The 25,668-nt window shown below is 44.3% G+C and overlaps 1 protein-coding gene across 3 annotated transcripts in view; it reads left to right on the plus strand.

Annotated features, from left to right (window-relative positions):
* Nucleotides 1-25,289, plus strand: part of LOC147881543 (dynamin-related protein 3A-like) — a 33,853-nt gene extending 8,564 nt beyond the window's left edge. The window contains exons 11-20 of one of the 3 annotated variants that reach the window (XM_087370307.1): nt 9,879-9,971; nt 22,245-22,382; nt 22,478-22,579; nt 22,850-22,966; nt 23,538-23,586; nt 23,677-23,828; nt 24,010-24,156; nt 24,234-24,286; nt 24,367-24,466; nt 24,647-24,754. In XM_087370307.1, coding sequence (XP_087226433.1) covers nt 9,879-9,971; nt 22,245-22,382; nt 22,478-22,579; nt 22,850-22,966; nt 23,538-23,586; nt 23,677-23,828; nt 24,010-24,156; nt 24,234-24,286; nt 24,367-24,466; nt 24,647-24,670 — 975 coding nt within the window. In that variant the 3' untranslated portion in view covers nt 24,671-24,754. Of the gene's footprint in view, nt 1-9,878; nt 9,972-22,244; nt 22,383-22,477; nt 22,580-22,849; nt 22,967-23,537; nt 23,587-23,676; nt 23,829-24,009; nt 24,157-24,233; nt 24,287-24,366; nt 24,467-24,646 lie in introns of all 3 variants that reach the window. The other 2 variants (XM_087370305.1, XM_087370306.1) reach the window with 2 other exon arrangements.
* The last annotated feature ends 379 nt before the right edge of the window (nt 25,290-25,668 follow it).

The raw sequence follows: 25,668 nt of genomic DNA on the forward strand, positions 1-25,668 counted from the left end.
AGAAAATATTCATCACTAGCATTAATGTGAACAGATGTCGACTGGTTGAATCTATCATATGTAAAAATGGCCGGATTTCTCTGTGCTTGTACATAATTCCCTCTTGAATTTCTGCTTCCAATCACCAGAGTCTTTCCCCTACGAGTCAAGGTGACTGTTTTATTGAAAGTATATACACCATAACACCATGGAATGCCCAAAAGTACATCACAACCGTTCAGAGGCATGATGTAAAATTCTTCGGTATCAACATGCAAGTGAACCCATCTCCTCAGGTCGTATACCCAGCCTACGTGCTAACTCAGAACAAATAAATTTTGCTTTAGCACCTGGGTCGAAGAAAAATAGGTTTGATCACGAACTTTGCCCCAACTGCTCTTGAGATTAGCTTTGGGTTCCACCTTCTGTTCATCTTTATTCTCCGAGGGATGTTGTCTTTTCTTCTTGAGTGGGCATTCATGCACCTGATTGCCTTCCTCTTTGCAGTATAAACATCTATTCTGCTCTCTAAGGACCTGTTTCTCCTCTTCTGTCAACCTGGTAGGCCGTGATGACCTGAGAACACGCCGCTGGCCTGCAACCAAAGTAGCTCTCGATGGTCTTCCAAATCTGTCCTTCCGTTTGAAGTCCTCCTTCCTTTTGAACTCTTCTCTCTTTTTGAATTCTTCTCTTTTGCTGCCCGTGGTCCTGCCCTGTAGCAAAGCATAAGCTGTATTGGCATTCTTGATCAACTGCGACATGTTAGAAACCTTGGAATTCGTGCAGAAGTCTCCTCGAATTTCCTTCGGCAATCCACATCAATATTTTTCTACCTGCTTAGACAACGGAACATGCCGATAGGAACTAACTTGCAACAGAGCTTCCCAAAATTTCTTGTTTTATTCCTCCAAATTATGGCAATTCTCTGCATCCAACTTATGCCAAGCCGTCATGATGTCAACCTCAAATGTGGTGGTCAACCACGCAGCTGAAAAGACCCGTTTGAACTCCACCCATGTGGTGGGTGCTCTCCCTTGCAAGAGAAGATTTTTCCACCATTGCAAAGCATTTCCCTTCAAGAAAGTGTTGGCTTTGCGAATTTTGACAACTCTGTAAAATTCCCACCCGAGTATACTGCATCAAACTGTTGAATGAAGGTGAGAGCTTTCAACCTGTCTTGGCTCCCATTGAAAGCGTTGAATTTCACAGCTGAACCACCCTCTTTATAATCTTTCTGCTTCCCCTTGGGTCATAGGTAGGTGGCTATAAATACGGGGGCTGCATCATATTACCAAGATTTGTGACACTCTATCCAGTATTCATTGCAAGATTGACCATTCTTGGTCCCATTGCATTCATTCCAGGTATTCCTGGAAAATTCCCCATCATATCGAGCATGGCCGTCAACATCCTTGGTTGCATCCCACTGTTTCCATACATCATATTAGGCATCATAGCTGCAATACCTCCGAACATCTGTCCCTGATAGCCTTGCATGCCAGTCTGAAATCCATAAGGGAAATTTCGAGGCATCCCTATGCCTTGCTCAGGCTGTCCAACCATTGCCTGAAACATTGAACCTCCTCCGAAGTAACCTGTGGGCATAGAAGATGGAGGGAAAGTCTGCTGTCACGAACCGTAAAACGGAAAGCTCTAGGGATTTCCACGCATACATGATGCATGAGGCATTGCGCCAGCTTGTGGAGTCTTCTTCGGCTTCAAAGGCGCATTCACCAATTCTGCAAATAGTGGATCCTGCATCAACTGCACAACGTTTGAGCGGTCCGTGCAACTGTGCTCTAAACTGTTCATCTGCATTTGGCTCCTCAAACCTCTTCCTCTTCATGACGAGAACCCTTAGTGGCATGGTCCGATTGAATGGGCTGTTCATCATCTTCCTCCCACCATACAGTATAACCCAAAGACTCCGATTTCTCCTCAGCTTTTGTGCTATGTGCCATGGCTGAAAAATTCCCTTGGCTGCAAATTTATTACAGCAACCAGCATTTGCTATCCTGACCCAAACAGAACCACAGGCTCACCCTCTTGAAGAAGATGGTGAAATCCCGGCAATGGAACCACTGTAACCGGCCTTTGGGACCCCAAAGGGCAGTGAACTGATAACAACCAGCAAATACTTTTTTTTTTGGCAAAAAAACCCAGCAAATACTCAATTTGCAGCCATGTAGAACTTTCCACGGCAAACAAAATCAACTTAGAACAGAACACCTGAGAGCTAGATCGCCCCCGTCTTGCACCGGACACCAGATTGGCCCTAAACATAGCGCCCCTTTCGGTATTTTTTAATCTTTTATCAGAAGGCATGCAAATACAAGAATTGCACCGCAGTGCATCAGCCCACAGACAGCCAACTGAATAATTTGATCAGAGGCAATTCCGTCCTGCTATGCAATCACAAAAAAAGGCATCCTAGTCCAGTGCAACATTCTATAGCAACTCTGATAGCCACTAGGGGAGTCGTGGTAGGAGAGAAATCAGCCCTATCTGTCTTGATAGCTTTGAATACCCGTCAAGGGAGTCCTAGCAAGACAGAAGCCTGCAAAACAACCACACCTAGATGTTCCTAGCAAACAGAAAGGCCAACTGCACCTCCGACACCTTTGTCTCAGTGGTAACGGATGTTGCTATGAGATCTTTTCCCACGCCTCGATTCGGGCGGGCTAGGGATGGGAAGATGCCTCAGAACCCTTGGTTCAACAACAAGTGCAGAGAGGCGAGAGCCCACTTCACACAACAGTAGGCTTTGAGTCATCTGATGCCACTTGAGGCACAGAGGATTTATCGCTGATTGATGCGTCGTAGGAGACCGGCTTTCCTCACACACAAGATGGATGAGATTGTCAGATCGTTCCTAGGAGGAGACCTGTCCATTGGATGGGGATTTCTATGAGAGAAGAAGCTAGCTATCCCCATCTCTAACCCATATGTGTGGCACACGTATGCATGCTCCCTCTATGATGCCCAGATGTCGACATCGTCGGATATGTCCTCCACGCCTAGGCCCACCACTTGTCATCTGTTCACCACACAGAATGTACGGGCTGCAATTTGCCGCTTACAGAATCGGAGAGTGCAGGACCAGGAGGGCCTCCGGACAGAGCACTTTGTACATGGACAGGAGGTCCTAGCCCCGATCCTAGCACATATGTTCAACCGGGCTGTGTCACGGTTTTCCACCTTCTTGGAGTACCTGTTGGAATGGTCACCTTCCCATTTGTAAGCCCCCATATGAGAGCATGGGGGAGATGGACCTAGGGATGTATAGACTGCCACATGGGCGGAGAATGGGGCTGCCACATGGGCAGCACATGAGCTGTCATGTGGATAGCACAAGAGACCTTGTGCAGGAGAGATGGCGGGGGCATGTATCCTTGGATTTGGCCTGGCATAAGGGAACCTCAAAGTAGGCGTACGGCTTGCAACAAGGCCCTGTGAAGGGCGCATTGACATCAGCAGGGTATGGCCCCACTTTACGGGGCTGTACGGAGGTCTACTGGATAGAGGACAGGGTTGGTGGTGTCCTGACAACAGGGATGATCTAGGCTCCCATATCATGGCCCAAGTGCAAGACTTGTTGTCCAAAGGGCTGATTCAGCCCAGTACCGTAGTTTTCAGCAGGATAGATTTGAAGAGTGGTTATCATCAAGTTAGAAATTTAGCCACAGGATGTGCACAAAACATGTTTTGCACTACATTTGGGTTGTATGAGTACCTAGTGATGCCTTTTGGGTTAATGAATGCCTTGGCTATCTTTAACAGAATGATGGATTGTATCTTCTTCTCTAAGTCCGAAGAAGAGCATAAGGAGCATCTTGCTACTGCTTTCCAAGAGCTGCGAAATTATTAGCTCTATGCAAACAGCAAGAAAAGTGAAATTTTCTTGGAGGAGATCCATTACTTGGGGCATATAATTTCCAAGCATGGAATACGAGTGGATGCGGCAAAGATCCAAGACATTCAGGAATAGCTAGAGCTGACGATTGTGCATGAAGTCCGTAGTTTCCTAGGCCTATGTTCATATTATAGAAGATTTATCAGGTATTTTGCAGATATCACCACTCCACTTCATGATGCAAATTTCAGATGGGGTGCTCCACAGAAGAAAGCATTCACTACACTCAAAGAGAAGCTGAGCACAGAGCCAATTTTGATAGTTTCTGACTTGTACTAGCCTTTTGATGTGGATTGTAATTTGTGATGCCTGTGGAGAGTGTGTTGGGGTTGCATTGAACCAGAATAGTCATGTAGGGGCTTACGGAAGCTAGAGACTATGGGATGCTGAGAGATACTTGGGAATCTACGAGAAAGATTTGTTGGCTGTGATTCATGCTATTAATACTTGGAAGTACTATCTTTTGGTGCAGACTTTACAGTAAATATTGATCACCAAAGTCTGAGATACTTCTTGACTCAGCTTAAGCTCTTTGAGAAGCATATGAAGTGGGCAAATATGCTCCCAATGTATCATTTGCAGACTGTCCATACTGTAGGAGCATAGAATAGAGTGGCAGATGCTTTGTCTCGAAGACCTCAGGTGAATAATGTGACTCTTGGCTATCATAGTGATTTCGAAGACATTAGAGAGCAATATGTCCAATGACACAGATTTTGGTGAGATTTTGCAGCAAGCGCAAGAGGGGCAGTCCACCATCCAGTATTCCTTGAAAGATGGGTATGGAGGAATGCCATGCACCTCCATATGCTGCTACCCCGCAGGCTTTAGAGAGGTATTTATATTGGCCAGCTATGCGAATAGATACACATCAGTTTTTATAGAATGCCTCACTTGTCAAAAGGTCAAATATGACGTGGAAGACACCGGGCCTACTTATGCCTCTTCCCGTGCCTCAAGCACCATGGGAAAGTATTGCAATGGACTTCATTTTTGGTTTGCCAAGATCAAACCCAGGGAATGATGGGATTTGGACTATCATTGATAGATTCAGCAAGCAGGCTCATTTCATTCCAGTATGTAAAACTATGGAGGCAGATCATATGGCTAAAGTTTTTATGGCACATATGTTTAAGCATCATAGAATGCCAAAGTCCATTGTAAGGGACCGAGACCCCAGAATGACCAGCCTATTCTCGAGAGTCCTTTTTGATAATATGGGAACAAATCTGGGTTTTTTCTTCTTTCCATCCTTAGACATATGTTCAAATTGACGTAGCGAATTCAATAGTGTTGAATCTATTGAAATGCTACGTGGCTGACCAAAAAACAGACTGGAATAAGTACCTTCTAGTGGTGGAGTTCGCATATAATAATACGGTTCACAGCTCCATAGGGAAAGCTCCTTGTGAGGTAATTTATGGAAAGGTGATTCTGCCACTTAGCTTGAGGACCAAAGACGAGATATTTGCAAAAGATCAGTAATGTCAGAGACCTCCAAACAGCTTTCAGCCAGGTTCGAACAGTCATAGAAAGGTCTCTAGAAAAGCATAAGAAGGTTGCAGATAAGCACATGAGACTAGAAAAGCATAAGAAGGTTGCAGATAAGCACAGGAGACAGCTACATCTCAAGCGAGAGGATTGGGTACTTCTAAAGTTTGAGAAACCAGGCTCCGCAAGCTTAAGGGCAAGGAAAAAGTCTATGCTGAGTTATCTTCTAGGTACTATGGCCCTTTCATGGTAATAGATGAGATTAATAAGGTTGCATACAGATTGGAACTGCCAGAGCATAGGAGGATTCACAATGTCTTTCATGTGAGTCTTCTGAAGAAATATCAGGGACCGCCGGAGCCTATACAGCCAATAACAAAGGATCCACTGGAAGTGGACGAGCTGGAGGAGGTCCTTCAGCCAGAGCAGATTGTGTACCATAATGTACACAAATTTTACAGGTATCTTGTAAAATTCAAGAATTTTTTGGCATTGGATGCCAAGTGGATGGATGAAGACATTTTGTGTGATCATCCACAAATCTTGGATATCAATTGAGGTCAACTGAATAGAAGCCAAGGGGATATCACCAAGTTGGAAATACCTCAAGTCAGAGTTCCATTTGACCATTTATTTGATCATAATTAAAGAGTACTTCATATATGTTCCAAGAGTTATTCACTTCGATCAAAGATACTTTTAAGTAAGCCTAACCCCAGTTAGGAAGACTTGGCTTAGGCCAAGAGGGCTCACTAAGATGTGTCAACTTCGGTTCGAGAGACTTGGCCATAATTAAGGTGCCTCGATTGTCAGTAAAGTCTCTTAATTATGATCAAGAGGGTTGACCTTGGTCAACCAGTGAAATTGTTCTATGTTATGTGCACAATTTGCTTGGTGGGGATGCCCACAGTGACTAGGATTAATCCACGGATTATTATTTGCATGCAAGGTGCTAACCATTAATGGGTGCCATGGTTGTGCAGTTTAGTTAATCGTTGCAAGTACCAAGCGGGCTTGATGACCCAAGCAATATGGAGCTTATAAAACATCTAGGAGATTACCGCGTGACCAAGTGCTTCGAAGACTCCAGAGTTGCCCTTTAGGTGGCATGTAATTAGGAAGGTAGTTTAGAATTTGTCAAGTGGCATGTTGCCAAAGGAATGAGTTGAGCTCTTTGTAAAAGAATTCACGTATGGATTTTTGTGAGCAGCTAGCATGCTGAACTCTTGTACTTACAATTGTATGTGGGTGTACCCCTTGAGATGTGAAGGATTAGATTAGGTTAGATTTGATTCATGACCTCATCTATGGTGTGTGCGTGTGTGTGCAAGATGAGGATTTGGCACATGTACTCTTCTTGAGATAATCAATAGTCCACTAAGTTCTCTGTCTCCATTTCTCCTCTCACCTCCTCCTTTACCTTGATTCTTCATGTGTGTGTGTATCGAAATATCTTATGTGGGTGCAAAAGCCCCAACAGCTAAAAATCGAACAACAATAAGGTCCCCCAGTGAGAAAAAACTCGCTATTATTTAATTTGTTGGTGTGTCGGGGGGGAACCAATTAACCTAAGCATCATTTAGAGGGAGGCAATTGATGTAGGGCAGGGGGTGGCGTAGGTGAATTATTGGAAGCTTCGTTCCAAAAGCTTCTCTGGAGGCCTATATATAAGGATTGTAGTTGGAAGAGGCAGGTTGGATTGTAGCAGAGTCGTGAAGCGGGGAGGTGCAAAAAGCGCGAGGGGGGTCGATGTTATGAATCTTGGCTAGGGGGGAAGGGAGAGGAGGTGGAGGAGGGGAGGAGAGGGGAGGGAGAGGTGAGGAGTGGTGGAGAGGGAGGCAGCAAGAAGGAAAGACAGAGGGAGGAAGAGTAGGAGCGGGAGGAAGAGCCGTGGAGAGGGAGGCAACAAGAGTAAGAAGAGGAGGGAGGCGGCGAGAGAGAAGGAAAGACTTAGGGAGGCACGAGAAGGAAGAGGTCGAGGGCGGCAACGAGAGTGAAGGAAGAGCGGTGGAGCGAGGAGCCGAAGAAGGAAGAGCTTTGGAGCAAGAAGGAGCAGAGAAGGGGAGAGAATGGAAGCAGGCAGGGAGACAGAGATTGAGGATAGGCTTAGGAGCTCGATTAAGTGATTAGCAGGTGAAAGCATTAGGTTAATTTGGATTGAGGAGAGGCTGTGCACTAATTAATACAAAGGTATATCTTCATGTGCGTGTGTGTGTAGGTAGGTAAGCATATGAAATGTAGATCATAGTTCGCACTAGTCCTTGGACACTTCATCAGTCGTGGAAATGACAAGCCACAACGTACAAGTGACAAATGAATCACCACTGTAGACTTTTTGAGTAAAAAATGACATAAATGATAACACACCCTATGGTTCATCAAAACATCATAATACCCAATGAATCATGGGTCTTGTTATAGTCCATTGTTCATGTCATATGAAACACAATAAAAAGCAATATATCAGTAGCTTGTTGCCCACTAGACTTACTCTAATAAAGCCATATAATGATTCAAAGTTGATGATGCTTCCTGTGAAGAGGAAAAGGAAGAGGAATCGTCCTCAAACCAATCCCTCGTGTGTATCCGGTCTAACTCCTTGCCAAATTTAATTGTGACATTTGTATTGAGTGCCCAAAGGACATAAATTGCCTTCCCAATTTGCACTGCAGGTTGTGCAACTTGCTTTGTGGTTGTGCTTGCTCTTCCTCCTTAAACTAAACTCTGTCTCAATGCCGTCGTGATGATGATGCTATGGCAACTCCTCATGTGCCACACAATCCAAGTAATAGATGTTGATAACAGCGGTACTACAGGATATGGGCCATGTGCAAGTGTATCCTCTTCAACAAGAACTGCTCGTCTTGTAGGTGCTTGAACCTATTGTGTCTTGCATTGAAAGCGGAGCATATACTTCCTAAGAAATTTGTATCGTTTCTCTGTTGAAAAAATAAAATAATTTGTATCATTGCTCTCTTGATTGCATCGAATGATGGACATGTTGAGAGGCTGCATCTTCCGCGCATCAAGATTGGCTCTCACTCGATGTTGCATTAGCCATTCGAAGCTTTATATTTTTGAAGGCCAAGGTGGTCTGGGTCAGCATTGACATACACCGACCTATTGAGCTGCACTGTTTTTTACTTGTGTTAAGTTGTAAAGTGCCAAGATTGCTATGTCAACACTTGATATAGTTCATGAGTCTTGTAGGCATGAAAAGATTGATTGTCTCTTTTCTTGGTATGTATCTTTGCGCAAATGCTCGATATCCTCCCAGTTGGGCCTGAGGTGCAGTCTTGTGAGAGGATTCAAAGCTAACTTTTGCAAAGAATTCCAAATTTCTCCCACCCTTGGAGGAGCGAATAACTTGTCTCTTTCCTTGGCAATGGCTTGAGAGAAAAGCATTGCAAAACATGACGATGTCCTCTCCATAGTTTTTAACAGTTGCAAAAACTGTAAGTCATAATAAACTGAACTAAAGAATGGAGTCTAGTGTTTTAGAAATTAGAATTTATGGGCCATGATCAAGGATACGGCAATCCTTCGTTTACTTTTCAAGCTTTTGCGTGAACTTGTATAAAGGACCATTGTATAACCCTCTTTATCAAGGAGGCAAAGGAAGCCACTGAATCTCCCTTAAGAGCATGCAACATACAAAGGAAGGAGGCACCGTTTTGGAGTAGCTTTAAAGCCCCATCTTGGAGCCAGACAATGCACAATTTTGAAAGTGTACGCTCCCTTAAGAGCATGCAACATACAAAGGAAGGAGGCACCGTTTTGGAGTAGCTTTAAAGCCCCATCTTGGAGCCAGACATTGCACAATTTTGAAAGTGTATGCCCTTAGGAGGTGCCATGTTTATACCTAGATTGACCTATACTTTGTTTTTGGGCTGTCTTGATGTGTTGTACACACCTCTTTAGATCTGTAAGTTTACTTGTGTACATGCCATCTATAAGTGAATTTAGATGTCGCTTCAGTTCGAAAAAGCCTTTCTTAGGATTAAGGTTCTCATTCTTTAAGAAGGAGTGTAACACTAGACCTTCGGCTTGGAGGAGACTTGGCATATGGTTGGGAGGTATGAGGACAACTACCTTTTTATTGTGAATCCAAGGGCCTTGAACTAGGTCTAGACTAATATGAGGAGAACATTGGAAAGGAATTCGAAGGGTGCATATACGAAATTGGCTCATTTTGTAAGCTTTGGTTTGCAAGTGTACTGTATTTTCTATTGATTGTTTGCACAAGCTCTACTTTTACAATCTGTGAATCCTTTTTTGGACTTCATGGTATTGTTAATGCTCAAGTTCTTAAATGGAACTCCTGCATGGTATGTTACCACTTCATGCCGTTTTTTCCTTTTGATCAACTTTCTCTTAATATTTAAATGTTTGAAGGTCTTTGCTGTTGAATTTTGTTTGATCTTGAACCTTATGCTTTAAGAATAATGCCCAAAATTCTGTACACGAAAGAGCTCATTATTTCCAATCATTGCAGGTACCATTTGAGCTTCTAGTTCGTCGCCAAATTGCTCGTTTACTAGATCCCAGTTTACAACTTGCTCGTTTTATTTATGATGAACTTGTAAAGGTGAGTATCTCCTTTCTATGCGAAAGCTCTAGATTAAATGTAATGGAGTATGAGATGATGATTGGCACTGACTTTAGCATTGGCTTAGAACTGCATAGGCATGCTGACATGGTATGACTAGGTGGTAACATGAAGGTGAAGAGTCCCATACTTCAGGGAAATGGAAACGGGGAAACCAAAATGGAAACCGAAACATTTCGGGATTTTTGGGAGAGCTGACATGGGGAAACACCACCTCATCAAGGGGTCTTAGAAAGGGGGTTGTGAGATTAAATTAGCACAATGAGCACACACATTTACAATGCTACAGCCTACAACCTACTCGTAACTTAACATAGTGTATAGTACATACTACAATCTTAAAATGATTGATGATTCACTTAGCACTAAATCTGAAATCAATGAAAAAGGCTGAATGAGGGGGCTGAAGGAGGGCTGAAAGAGAGGGCTGAAGAACTGGAGGCAGAACTTTGAAGGAGGGCTGAACGAGAAATTCAAGCAGTGAAGGCTGAAGGAGGGCTGTAGGAGTGGACAGGCTGAAGGAGACCTGAAAAACTTAAGGACTGCAAGGATTGGAGGCTGGAGTGGAGGGAGTGCAAGGAGGGCTGAGACAAGCTTCAAGGTCCTCCAACAGCTGAATACTGCAAAACAAAAGAGGTGATGGCAAATGCGATTTGCAGAAATAGGGCCAGTGTGAACGGCCTGTTTCAGCCCTGCTGAAACATTTCACACCCCCTTCAGAAACGTTTCAGCGCTGTTTCTGAAGGGGGAAACATGTCTGAAGAGAGACAGCGTTTCTGTCTAGAAACGCAGACAGAAATGCTTCTGCTGAAACGCTTCGGGGCAAAATAGCCCCTGAAACACGTTTCAGCGTAACTATGGTGAAGACCAAGGGAGTGTTTTCTCTCTTTGCATTTATGCTAAATACAATACCATGCTTGGAACTCAATATTTGTTAGGATGGAGGATGAAAACTTTCAAAAACAGACAAAAGAGAAGTTTTTTTTTCATGAAAGAGACTTCTATTAAGTATGAAAAAAACCCCGCGTGAGCAAGCTCGATGCGGAAATACATCATGTTGGGCATGAGAAAAAACAGGAAGCAAAACTCAAAAGCAGCTGGAGAGAAACCAAGGATGAGGCTGAAAATGCCACCTCAACCCTGATGTAGTCTTCGAGAAAAAAGGGGAGCCCCTCCATTCCGTTAGGAAAATAACCCTCCTGAGGCTGCCCTGGAGGACGCTTGCCTGCTCGCCCAACTGGCCATCAGAGAAGTTTTCATGGTATACACATTCAAAGTGTTCTCCTGGTTAGTTGACTTTGTTGATGTCAAAGGCTCCATGTACATGATGCTGTTGACCAGTGATGCTGACACAAATACTTCTCAAGGAGATTGAGAGACATGATGCTAGGCAGTTACTTGGGTTGAAAATTGTGTCAAAGACCAAAGAGAGGATCTTCGGTACGTTGGTGTGCTGAGGATGCAAACTTGAGTTAAGAACTTGTTCCTAAAGACAACCTGGAGCACTTTCAGGGTTTTGGGGGGCCAAACATCCTTGGCGAACTTCTCCCAATGATATTTGGCTACATCCATATGTGTGTCCTCTATGTGCCACTTCTGCCACCAGGTGGTATCAGGCTTGGCTTCTTAATTGCATTGAAGGAAGGGCTGGAATATTAGGGTCACCTCCCCACTTGTGCGCTCCCATATGAGGACATGGGGAGGGATGACATACAGTGTAAGATGGGACAGAGAGGGTTTGTTTAGGACTGTGAGGTGGGAAGCAGATTGGCTGCCACATGGGCAGTACGAAGACTTTCCTGTTAGACTAGATTTGGGGCAGCACATGGGACTGAGCCTAGAGCCTATGGACAGGGTCAAAAGCTGGGGGTGGTGCAGCAGGACTGTATGGCAGGACACAGGTAGAGGAGGGCAGGGTGGGTTGGCCCAGTCTCTGGTTGACTGACAGACTGGTCAGCTAGTCTGCAGCAGGGTCAGCCAGTTTCGGGGGGCATTCAGCCCTTATACAAAGCCCCCAGTATTGGGGGTCTTGGTACTTCATAAAGCCTTGGAACAAACTGCATCCAAAGTAGCAGAACAAACCCAAGAAGTCAAGCCTTGCAGGAGCAGAGTTTCAGACATATCAGGTGCAGATTTACATTCTGTAGGAGACCATAAGAACGCGCACAGGAGGGAGCTTCGTATGCAGTGAACCTCAGAGAAGAACTTTCCATGAGTGCTCAGCTACTGAAGCCTACATGGAGGAACGTGGCAAAAGGGATACATCTACTTCACAGGGTGTAGCAAACAGAGCCATATACCGTAGTCATTGTTTGCACTGCGGCCGAAGGTGCTGTTACATGTGTTGGCAGTTTTTGTACTTGGTTAATAGGATTATATCTATTCAAGTTTGGCTGTATATATGTGCTCTCTTAGTTGGTCGACGTGGCTACTGCGTGGGTAAGCATGATTGGATCCTTGAAAAGGGGGGCACGCATGAGCGTGGGCAGAGACCCCCACCCATTCCTGACAATGGGTCTACGTGACTGAGCTGCCAATTGAATATCGTCTTCATGCTGAAAATTTGTCAGGTCAAAATTTTTTCCCTGCCCATCCGTCTGGTGTGTAAACACACCCCGTCCAGCCCTTTTCTGGCATGGGTGGGCATCAGGCAGTGTATATCCCCCCTAAGCACACACATTGAATGGTGTCTTTCCGTTAGTGTCTTGTATTCTCAGGGTATGTCTTCCGCTGTGCAAAGGGAGTTGGCATATAGCAAGCTACTATCCCATGTTGTTCTACAGGAAGATGCACTTCTCGTTGTCCTCTATGTGCACAGCGAAAAAGTAGCACTTGAGCTGGTTTTGCAAAGACAAGCACCAGGGGTTCTGCTTTTCCTTCATATCTATCGAGCTTAAGCTCCCTAGAAACAAGGACTTACCTAGTCGGTTGAGCAGGCCAGGCTTCTCTTGCATTGGGCCAGATCAAAGAAAAATCTCAATGTTCTTTGGATTTGTGAGCCTCTTGGACCTGGCATTCTTGTGTGGCAAGAGCATCGAGGTGCTGTAAAACCCTTTTAATAAAAGCTTCTGACTGTGCATAGAAAAAGCGAACTCATACAAGTCTCAGTGGGCTGAAGCAATGGGTGCGCTTAGAAAAAGCGAACTCATAGAAGTCTCAGTGGGTTGAAGCAATGGGCATGCTAGGGCCGTTGGTGAGTACTAATCTATAGCTAGTAAAATTATAATCATAATCATGGTCAGTCAAGTAGAAACTGATTCAAATCAATCTATCCAAATACAAATTGATACAAGTTAGTCTCGGAGCTGGGACTTAGAAACCGAAGCTCGGCACAGTGATGGCTCTCTGATGAGCTATGAAGATATCCGGCATCTGTGTCTGTCGGGTTGTCTTACGCTACGGTGTTACGCTACGGTGGTGGGGGACGTGGTCTCCTCGATCTCTGAACTCTCTGGGCTATGTCCAGAGTGACCCCTCGTCTCTGTCGGTCACCCCTGAGGAATGCTGTGATAGGTCAATAGAATGTGCTCTGGGCACTCTGTCTCGCGTGAGGTTTGTGTGTTCCTCTCTTGGTGGTATTGTGTCGGCTGCTAATCCAGGCTGCTCTCATGTCGGCTAGCTTCTCCTCCTTAACTCCGTTGTGTCCTGGGGATGACTCAAATGTATAGAAGTTTGTGATGCGTAGTTGTGGCCGGTCCGTCTCTATGTCCTGTGGTTTGGTCATCCCCTACTGCTCTTTGATCGGTCGCAATAGTGTCTCCCTGTATCGGTGAGTCTCCTTAAGGGACGTGGACTTCGGTCCAATTGTCCTATCTTCTAGAATGATAAACTTGAAAAGGTTTTTTAGATTCTCAAGTTTAAGGTGAAGTATGCACCTCTCTCGACCTTACCAGATCCCAGCTTGTATTCACGGTCAAGGTTAATGCTAGTGATTTCATGATAATCGTGGTTGTATTCCAAGAGGACCGACCTATAGCTTTTGAGAGTAAAATGCTAGATGATGCCCAGGGACTCAGGAGAAGGAATTATATGCCGTTATATACACATTAAAGTCTTGGAAACATTATTTTTAAGGAGCCAAGTTTATTGTATTAACGTACCATGTGTATATCAAATGCATATGTGATAGAGGGGGAGGAAGGCACGGTGGGTTGAACTAATGCAAGACTTTGATATGGAAATTAGGTATTGAAAGAGTAGTCCAAATAAGATTGTTGATGCTTTGAGTCGCATTGGTGAAGTAATGCACCTCCATCAGATAGAGCCCCAATTTAGACCGTCTCCAACCTCGAGAGATGTCATGACGAACTCTCCCTGCACTATCTCTTGGGGGACTGAGGGCTTACATGGAAGTATCCTGGACCCCATCATCACTTGTACCCCCTCAAAACTCCTCCAATTTGTCCTCGGAAGATCGCATCCCCAGAAGGGTGCTGCATACATGGCAGTTGGTTGTACTAGCGTGTCGAAAAGCCAGCCCTTCATCGGTGTATCTTGGAAGTGCGCGTGGAAGTACTGTTGCTCTAGTCAAGCCAAAGCATTACGTCCTCATGTGGGTCCTGTGAAGACTGCTCCCAAATATGTGTAGGACTGCACTATTTCTACTAGCTCGCCAGGATAAGTGAAGCTAAGTCGGTGAAGCACTGCTCATGAGGTGTTGAAGACAAACCTTGGTCTTCGTAGGGTTGAGTGTCAGGTTTCTTTCTCTTTGCAGAACACCTCTAAGGCCTCCAGGTGTCTATGCAACCCCTCTGTTGAGAATGATATAACGACTATATCATCAGTGTTCAATAATATCTGTATTAGGAGGTCGCTCAGTAATGATACCTCGCCTCCTAGGCAATCTATATCTCATCAATGTAAAGTCCGAAGAGAGTTGGTGAGAGGGGGCAACCCTGCTTTACCCCAATCGCACTCTCGATCCAATCCACTAGACCGCCCGGGGCTCGGACTTTACTTCTGACTGACTCATATAGGCTCATCACACCCCAGATCAACGTGCATCTCCTATAGTCTCCTGATCATATTAGGGTCGTGGGATAGTGTCAAAGGCCTTCCGAAAGTCTACGAAACATGTGTAGACTTTCTGGTGTCTGGACCTCGCCTCCTCAATGATGGCCCTCAAAGTGAAAATGTGATCTAGAGCAGAGTATTGCCTCATGAATCCTGCCTGCCCTAGTGCCTGCTGCCCTTGTGCCTTTGTATTACTCCTGATCTCCCTCTCTAGTACTGATCCATAGATCTTGGCCGGACAATCATGAGGGTGCGATAGTTTTGTGTATCGGTACGATAGTGGTGGTGCTCCAGGCCGGTGGGAAGCCGTGGCATATTGCATGGTTGGACATTTGTGCAAGAATCAAGTCTAATACATGCCCATGTGCGAAGTGCTCTGCTTGTAGGCCCTCATGATCCTGTGCCTTTCGGTTGTGGAGCCGGCGGAGTGCAGCCCGTACATTCTGTGTAGTAAACATTTGACAAGTAGTGGCCTTGGGCATAGAGGACATATCCGGTGGTGCCTGCCACGGGACATCGTATAAGGAGCATGCATAGGTGTGCCATACCCCCAGGTCAATAATGGGAATGGGTTGCCTCCCCTCCGAAAGAAGTTTTGATCTAGTGGTCGGGTCTCCTCCTCGGAATGATATGTGATCTCATCTATCCTGTGTGTAAGGAATGCTAGCCGTCGAAAGATCTGCTGTGTCTCAGATGACATCTAAACTGACCCAAGGCTCACTCCTGTGTGAGATGGGTTCGTGTCTCTTTGCACTCGTCATCAAACCAAGGATTTTGAGGCATCTTCCCTGTGCGGATTGGGTTGTAGGGAAGGATCTGGTGGCAACGTCTTGTACCACCGTGACAAGGGTGTCTGAGGTGTGGGCGAGGTCTAAATCATCCTCCCTCAAGTTCTCTGGCTAAGTGACTCACATATACTAAATCAAGGGCACGGTCAAAGTGGATCTGGGTACGAGCAGGTGTGGTAGGATCTCTCCCTGTGACTGGTGTAGTAGCAAGGGCACAGAAGGCTAGATATGAGTGGTTAGCTCTGAGAGGGGGGGGGGGGGGACTGTGTGGTCATGTATCTGCTAGACAAAAAAAGCTAATGGGCCCAATAGCTAGTCTACTGTGCTAGCTCTGTCGCCATGTGGAAAACAAGTGGATCCCCTGGATGACGGCCATCTCTGAAGGCCATTGTAGATGATGAGATCACGGACTACTCCCAACTCAAGTGTCGTCCATGTGCTATCACATGTGAGGTATCTGTAGAGTGTCTTTGGATCTTGAGCCCTGCTGCATCTAGCTCCGGAATCATGTGGGTGTCTCTCTCATATGTGAAGTCTGGTAGGCCCACTTGCCTATCTCTTGTCCTTGCATTGAAGTCCCCCAGAAGGAGGGTGTCTCCTTGTTTGGAGAACTCTATGATATCATCATGTATCATCTCATATGGGCTGTCTCTCTCTGTTGTGACCTCATGAGCATGTGACGATGTGTCTTGGGGAAAGTAGCATAGTGCAATGAAGATCTGTCGGGCATCTAGCAATTGGACTTGTCCACATATGACATGTGCGCTCCTCTCTTCATACCACAGATATGAGTGGTCTCAAGTGTGTCTTGAAAAGAACAGCTATGCCTCTGGAGCCTCGTGCTCCACTATCTCTCCTCAGTTCTCTCCTATGGGCACACAGGAGGAGAAAGGAGGAGAGTAGGATAGGATTAGATGTCACATCAAAGGTTAGTACAAAGGGTGTGGAGGTAGAATTACATAGTCCCCCTCCACTATATCTCCTTTTTGCCCTCTCTAAGCCTAAACATCCCCTAGCCAAATTAGCCCTAACCCTCTTTAATTTGTCTCAATCTTGGCCTTCATTATGCAACACCTTTGTAATCTGGTTCGGAAGAATTAGAGACCATGTGGTGCGGGCATTACCTCTGTGCCAAATGGGACGCTTCGATCAGGAGTGTGGTTGAAATGGCTAGAGAGTGGAATGGGCATCATTGGGCCAAAACGGCCAAGATCGAGTGTCAATTTGGGAAAGTCTGCTGGCCAGAGTGCTTTCGGTCCCTTTTGATTTGTATCACGTAACTTTGCTAGTCGAGGTGGAAGAGGCCATGTGTATTCATGAAATTGAGCGTGTTGAAGATGCAAGGATTAAGCACAAACAGCTTTGGATCCCAGTCAGAGCTTTTTAGCAAGGAATTAAGTGACATTGTGGGAAAACAAGCCCACTCCGACTTAGAATGGAAGAGCTAGCTACAAGTTGTATTGGAGATGGTGAAGCCATGGGTTTCCAAAGCACAGAGACGAGGCTTGATTGATCGTTTCACTAAAGAGGACTTGTGGGTTGTTGTTGATATCATGTTGGAGAATGATAAGTTCCCAAGGCCAGATGGTTTGACAACCAAATTTTATGTGGCCTTTTGGGGATTGATGAAGTGGAATTTAGTGGCTATGGATAATGTGCTAGTACAGAGGGTTTTTTTGTAAGAAGAGGTATTTTGAAACTATCCCCTAAGCGGCAACAAGTTACGGGTTGGTGATTGGAGGTCCATGACGATGTTGAAGACATCATACAAGGTGATTGCGAAGGCAATGGCACAAAGGTGCTGGACCATGAGCAGAATGGCTTCATCAAAGGGAGAGATATTTTTGAAAATATCTTAAATGTTTATATTGCTGTTGATTTTGCTTGTGAGTCGGCTCGGTGATGTGTTTGATCTGAATAAAGCATATGACAAGGTTCGATAGTTTGCAAGGTGTTGACTCATTTGGATTTGGTCCTATGTTGTGAAGTGAATACTTTGTTTGGGAACACCTTGGCGATTTTATTCCTTAATGGTAGGATAGTATGTCGCTTCGATCTACGAAGGTTTGTAAGGAAAGGTTTCCTTTGGGCCTTTCCTATTTGCTCCTATTCAGTACCATTGATTAACCTTTTGAAAAAGGGTGTGATAGAGGGAACGATTAAAGGGGTAATTTCCCCGTCAGGTAGTTAAGTCTGCCCCCAATTATTTGCAGACGACATGGTGGCCTTCTTGAAGGAATCTCAACAAAGTGTAACCAGTCTGTTTGATGCTCTAAATAGGTTTTGTGAAGTGTCCGGTTCAGTGTGCCGCTGGTAAAAAACGTTTGCTCTCAGTGTGTCTCAAGAGTCGCTTCTAGAGTGGGTTGCAAGGTTGCAGCCTAAGTGGGTATCAAGAGGGGAGGTAGTTTGCTACTTGGGGACCCCTAGGCGTGGGGTTGTCCCTTACACAACGATTCAAGGAGAAGATGAAGCAGAAGCTGAGGCAATGGCATGGACCAAGCCTAGGTTGGAATGCAAAAGTTTTGATAATGCAACATGTTTTGGCAACAACTACGATGTACCTAGCATCGGTGCAGAGCTTCAAGAAATCTCATTAAATGGAGATTGAGTGCTTGTTTTTGCTTTTCCTTGGGGGGGATGAACATGAGCGACATTTGCATTATATGTTGTGGGAGGAAATGAAGGTTTCAAAAGTGAACAAGAGCTTGGGCCTTCCTGATGCTGGATTAAGAAATTGATCTCTTCTGTGTACAGTTTTCTTACTATGGAAAGCAATACATATGTAGCTCCCTTTACCTGGGCGTATTTCCAAATGGATGGATGTTGCTCAGACGTGCCCATTTTGTGGTGGTGCAGTGGAAAGTGCTCAACATTTGTTGTGGTCGTGCCCAGAGATGCACTAGGTATAGCGGCTATTAGAATCCTCAATTTGGAAGGTGGGGTTAGTCTCCCACTTCTCAATTAATTCGAAGTGGAGGCAGCTTTAACAGGTGACTCGACTGGGCCCCCGTCTACGTTGGCCGCTTGCTCGCCATATGTCCATGCAGCGGTGTTGTTGGCAGTATGGGGGGTTCGGAATCACTCGGTCCCTGATAGGAAGGGGGAGGTTGGCCTTAGTGTAGTGGATGTTATTGCTCTAATGAAATCAACCTTAATGGATCTAGTGATGATTGTAAGCACGGAAGACTCCTGAGTTGGGTCTTCTTGTTGGACGTGTACTCATTCTTTTCCCAAATGTTAAGCTTCCTGTTTCAAGAGTAGGCTATGAGCAATCGGCTCTTTGTAGTTGGCCATTTTTTGTAATAGGTCTTTTTTGGGTAACCTCCCTTTTAATATAAACTGGCTTTTTTTGGGGGGGGGGGGAGAAAACTTGTAACACATGCTTTTATGTTCGTGTCTATCTTAATATAGAGTGTAATGAAATCTTCTCTTCTACACTCCAAGAGGAGTTTGAAAACTTTTACTAATATAAATCTCACCAAATCATATACTGGAGCGTCATTCTCTCTCAATACGTTTCTCCAAAGTTGGACCGTTGGTAATATTTTCTTGAATCAATTCTCATCATAATCTCATCAGCCTTGATGATACCCAAGCACCACTAATAAGTCCATCAACTATGGGGGCCTCTCATTAGTCATCCCCCCTCTCGTAAACTATCCCCCTCTGAAGCTAGGAGCAAACCAGATCCTAGGATCCAATTGTCACACATCCCGTCTCTCATCTTCCTTGATGCAACCTCAATACAACGTGAACAACCATTGTCCTCCTCCACATTCACAAAGAAATCTAGAACCTCTGAACATTAGCATTGTAACACCCTGGTTGACATATCCGATCTCGCAGCTTTTGGGTGTAACCACCAAACAAGTTCCTTTTTTGCCAAATTAGATGCCTTTGCTTTCAGCTCTTCCTTGTAGGACTACTACTCCTTATTCTGATCCGTGGCCTTCTTTTCGCAATCTTACACCAAGTATCCAGGTTGATCACAACATACCTACACTTGTCTCCACTACATTTATGGAATATTATTGGACACTCATATATTTACTAACCCCGTGTGTGAGTTTTCTTTGTGGGAGTTCTTTTGATTAGACTTCACACCCCAAGTGGTTATCTTTACAAATCTTGCGTGCATCGTTATTCATGCTTCAAAGCTCTTACGATGGCTGATCACCATGGATGCTATCTTCAGTATAGCTCGTCACCCTCAACGTGACCACATTGTTCATACTGCTAGCACAAGACACCTTTGAATGTGTCCATGTCACCTTCAATGTGACTCGAACGTTCATCTTCATAGTGATCTACCACTTCTAGTGTGATTTGTCTTCTTCAGTATGACTTCACCATATTTAGTATGGTTTACCTTTATGATCTTGTTTGATGGATCTTCAGTATCCACGATAGTCACATACAGAGATAGGATGTTGAAAGCTAGTACATGAGGCGTACTTCACATCAGTGAAGTTACAAGTCGTTGACTATTTCCTACCGTACGACCCGCCAGTTGTTTTAAATTATCAACATGCTGTGCGAGACGGATGATGCTTTGCACATCCAGGAGGGTTTTCCAACACTAGATGGGTGTCTAGTACCCATGGTTTATTCCTCGCACCTTCAGATTGGCTTTGGGGGTGAGCCTTGGTGAGTTGGGCAATGATGCTTAGCGTTATGTGGGTAGATCAAGATCACATAGTGTTTAACTGTGAGGCGGTGGTGATCTTTAAAACCCTAATCTTTGAGTGTTAGGTTTAGCACCCTAATCTCTCAAATGCACATTAGATAGGGCATATTGAGGTCTAAGGGATGGCTCCAATTTGGGTAAATTTTGAGTTGCTAGCGAATTAAAAGATTAAAGTACCCCCTAAAAACTATTCTAGGCTAAAATAATCATCCCATAGAGTGATTTGTCATAGTTATAGTAAATTTAGCATAATCCTTGACAAAAACCCAAGTGATCAAGGACTATTTGTAGCTTTTCCAAGGTAGACAGACTTGGCCTTTCTTAAATATTTTATTTGTTGATCCATAGTTACTTACTCCTTAGAGGTAATATGACCTAGATACTTGCCTTCCTTACAAAAGAAGTCACATGGACTTTTTGGCACAACTCATTCTACATAAGTAATTCAAAGACTAACTGCAAATGCTAGATACTTGACTTCCTTTAAAAGGAAGTCACACATAGACTTTTTGGCACAACTCATTCTACATGAGTAATTCAAAGACTAATGCTTTGCTTAGTGTTACACAAAATAAGAATATAATCTAGAAGAGTGAGTGCAAACTTGTCTGGATACTTATTGTCTAAGCACAGTGGCATCAAGGTTATAACATAGCAAGACCATTAGCTAACCCAGAGTACGTTACTCAAAATGGTAACGATCCTTTTTGGGTACTAGATCCAGTTTTAGGTGGATCATCAAGGTGGATCCTAATCTGATGATGCCCAAAATGTAAAGTCAATCTTATTGAAGAACTCATCAATGCAAGGCATTGGATAGCTGTCTTAATAGTTAGTTGCCCCAGTCCTTTTAGTGCTGTTCCATATGTAAACTCAATCTATTTCCATACTATGCTTTAGGTATCAAACTATACATCTAAAACCCGAAGCCTTGCTCTAATACCAATGTAAGAGTCACACTAGGAAGACACCTCCTTGCCTCCACACTTCACTTGGAAAGACACTACTAGAACCCCCAAGTGCACAATCTGTGACCGATAAGCCTATAGGCCACCTAACCAAATATGTCCTAATACATCAGGACCCCTAGGACACATAGGAATACCAATGTAAGAGTCACACTAGGAAGACACTTCCTTGCCTCCACACTTCACTTGGAAAGACACTACTAGAACCCCCAAGTGCACAATCTGTGACCGCTAAGCCTATAGGCCACCTAACCAAATATATCCTAATACATCAGGACCCCTAGGACACCTAGGACTCCTAGCTAAGTACTAGCTGTACTCATTTGGGCATACTAGCCCCTTAGATCATTTAGGCCTAACTAGTGTATGGCCACAATCTTTACTACCTAATTTCCTAACCCAAGGCACCCTCCCCTAGGGGTAATAACATTGGAGGGGGGGGGAGAGGCTGCTGTGATGGGCCTGCTGGATGCATGATGGTTTTGAACATAAAGATAGGAGATGGAAAAAGTGTGGTAGCTGGATTACTTAAAAATTTAAGGATTTGTGCCACTTGAGGTATTGATATGTACTGTTTACGTCTCAAGCGTAGGGACTGGGCTTGTGGGCTTGTTTGTTATACAGAGCCCTTGAAGACAAAACCTGCCCAAAAGGGTGAAGAGAGAAGTGGCGGGGAGAATACCTTTCCCTGTCATATCAGTTCTGTTGTTCTACAGTCATAGGTTGATTGAATGAGTATGTACAATGACAGATTTGCTGAATACATTAAGTCAGCTGAATATTGTTTGTCTTGCAGATTTCTCATCGCTGTGAGACTTATGAGCTGCAGCGTTTTCCTGATTTACGCAAAAGGATGGAGGAAGTTGTGGGTATTTTTTTACGAGAAGGCCTGGCACCCGCAGAGGCAATGATCTGCCATCTTATTGAAATGGAGGTGCATCCTTGTCAGACTTCACCATGTTGACTCTGTAAGAGTACTTATTTTGGAGCTGCAGATAAAAATGACCTCACACATTGTTCAATGTGCAGATGGACTATATTAATACTTCACACCCTGCGTTTTTGGGTGGCAGCAAAGCTGTGGAGGTTGCTCTTCAAAATCGTGTTGCAAAGGTGTCAGGTCCTTCCAAGGTTTGCTAACTTTATACTATGGCATAACGTTTCAGAGGCACTCGTCGTAGAATATGGCTTTGTCATAAGTTCCGCATGCGCGTGCACACACACACACACGCGCACCCGGGAAAGAGAGAAAACTCTCCCCCTCTCCCTGTCTGTCCTGCAATCACACTTCTCTCTCCCCCCTGCCCCGATGCCACCCCTCCCCCCCCCTTCTCTGCAACCGCCTATGTCAATCTGTCTATCTTGCATATGGTTAACAATTAATGTTGACGCTTGTCTCAGGAGACTTCTGATGGGAAGGATCCATCAGCAGATAGGTTGCCTGTACATTCTGAGAAGGTGCCCAAGTCAAGAGCCATTCTTGCAAGGACAACTCCATCAGGAGTGGTTGCTGATCATGTATGTACCTGAATCATTTTCTTTGGTGTATGTTGGAAGACGCCTTGCTTTGTGTGTGTGTGTGAGAGAGAGAGAGAGAGAGAGAGAGAGAGTGAGATCATATGATTTGATTATATTAAAGTCCTTTGGAGACCCTACAGGATCTATGGGACTGGTGACCACTATTAAACTAATTAGTGGTCAATCACATCAAGTGAAAGAAAATTTTCACAAATCTTTCGATGTCGTGATTATTTTGCTGAGCTATTTTGTGTGCCAATCCGATAACTTTACTGCGGTGTGTTATGTGTGTGTGTGTGTGTGAGAGAGAGAGAGAGAGAGAGAGAGAGAGAGAGAGAGAGACCATGGAGATCGGGCATGCACTCACACACACAAATCATAAATGGAATAGCCTAAAGGAACGATGAAATTTACTACTTTTTCCACCAACGAAGCGCCGCCCGACTAATTGAGGACTTCCCGATATACTCATAATGATTTTCCCGCCGGAAGTTTATGAGTACTCCGCAAGAAATACTGGTTTTTGAGTGGGAACCACCGTGTCTGATGCTGTTCTTATGCATTTGGTCAGGGCCTTCTTAAACCACCAAACATTCGTTCTGAAAGCGGTGGCACTTCAGGTGGGAATATGCTTTCAAATCTGGATAGCTTGTCTCGAGGAGTATTGCTTTCCATCTCTCATTATGATTCCTATTCTTCTTTTGTTTAAGTAGGTACGTCGTCAGGTGGAAGCTGGGGCATTTCATCAATTTTTGGTGGGAGTGAGGTCCGTTCCAATGGCAAAGATACCACCGTTCATAGGCCTCTCAGTGAGCCAGTACTTAATTTGGAGCCTTCCTTTGCAACGATTCAATTGAAGGAGGTCAGTGTCATGGGGATGGTTCTAGGATACTTTCTCTATTTTTTTATATCAGAAAACTCGATTACGTTTGTGAATTTTCATTGTTGTTCTTTTATTCTTTTCTGGCATGAACACACATGTTTCCCAAAAATTTCATGGCATAAATGATTTTTTCTGAGTCAAGATCCTTTGTTGTCCACAGCCCCCTGCTGTGCTAAGGGCATCAGATGCACTATCAGAGCACGAAATGGTGGAAATAAGTGTGACAAGGTCTTTGATCAAGTCCTATTATGACATTGTGCGGAAAAATGTGCAAGATGCTGTTCCTAAAGCAATCATGCATTTCTTGGTAAGGGGTGTTTTATTTTCTTTGGGCTTGGAATGTGTCAAGGAATGCCGTATTGATTTATTCTTGATCATTTGCAGGTGAATCATGCTAAACGTGAGCTTCACAATGTATTTATTAGGAAGCTTTACAGGTATTTCAAAACATGGTTTTAGTCAATGGTTCATATGTTCTGGTCATTGAGAGTCACACTATGTTTGAATTTGTTTACAGAGAGAATCTTTTTGAGGTTATGCTAAAGGAGAGGGAAGAAGTTGCACTGAAGAGAAAGCGCTGCTCGGAAATTCTGTCTGTTTTAAGAAGAGCTGCTGAGGTAAGCTGTGTGGTCTTGAAACATTTCCACAAGGTTCAGTAGTTTCTGCTCGTGTGCTGTCTTGCTTTTAAGGCATGCAGTGTCTGAATGTCACCCCTTCATATTGATGTGGCTTTTACAAGTGGAATGTAATATTTTTGAAAAAATCATATGCTTAGACCATAACGTTTTTTTGGTTAGGAAATGAATCAATCAGTTTGCTAATGCTACTCGCAGACATTGGAAGAGGTGCCTTTGGAATACGAAGCTCCCAGGCCCATGAATATTGTAGATGCTACTGGTCTTCCACCTTCCATGGCCAAAGCATCTGGCATGCGCTCTTCTTTCTATTCTATGGCGAACGGTGATCTCCATGGCTCTGGGTCACAGAGTCCAAGTGCTGCATATATAAGCTCTTCCAAAAGTAGCAAGTCCAGGAGGCCTTTTCTTTCAGGGGAGCAACCATCCCCCTTGAACAACAGTTTCTCTAACTTCGGGAATGGTATGGGGGAGAGCATGGGGCTTGCTTATCCTGCTATTCATACATAAGCAGAATATTGACCATGGCCTGTGAGGTATGGTGGATAGAAAGGAGGAAAATGCTACATTCCCGAGGGCAGCTCTGCAGAGCATGGAAATTTCAGAGGCTTTGTTGAACTGAAATTTTAATGGATGCTGAGTAGGACCATGTCACACCCTTTAATACCTTTGGGTTGTATGCATATTAATGTAGTCTGGAGGGATAAATAAAAGGTCTGATGCTGGAGAATATTTGTTCCAGCTTCAGAAATGCTCTGATGTAATGAGTGGACATGTATATGGTAAATTCTACTCAATTCTTTTTTCCAAGGTATATTTTGACCTCATAGCAAGGCAACTCTCTCTCTCTCTCTCTCTCTCTCTCTCTCTCTCTCTCTCTCTCTCTCTCTCACGCGCACACACGCACATGCGCGCACACAGCGTGCATACACAGATTTGTGGCTGGGGGAGAACGTTGGTTGTATGCTTACTTAAATATGCAGTTCAAGCAAATAATTGCATTGATAGGCCAATTTTCAAGGTGATGACATATTTAGAATAACGCATGACCTTAACACAAGTTAGGGTTGTGTATTTGCTTATTCTAGCAGATTGTTGCCTACCAACAGCCTCTTGCAAGCTGTTTTTCTTAGATCTATTTGTTCAGAAGAGACTAAATTGAACTTCGAATGTTCATGTCTCCT

This window comes from Dipteris shenzhenensis, chromosome 31 (assembly GCF_047967505.1).
Source record: "Dipteris shenzhenensis isolate YYH24624 ecotype China chromosome 31, Dip_SZ_1.0, whole genome shotgun sequence".
Taxonomy (NCBI): Eukaryota; Viridiplantae; Streptophyta; class Polypodiopsida; order Gleicheniales; family Dipteridaceae; genus Dipteris; species Dipteris shenzhenensis.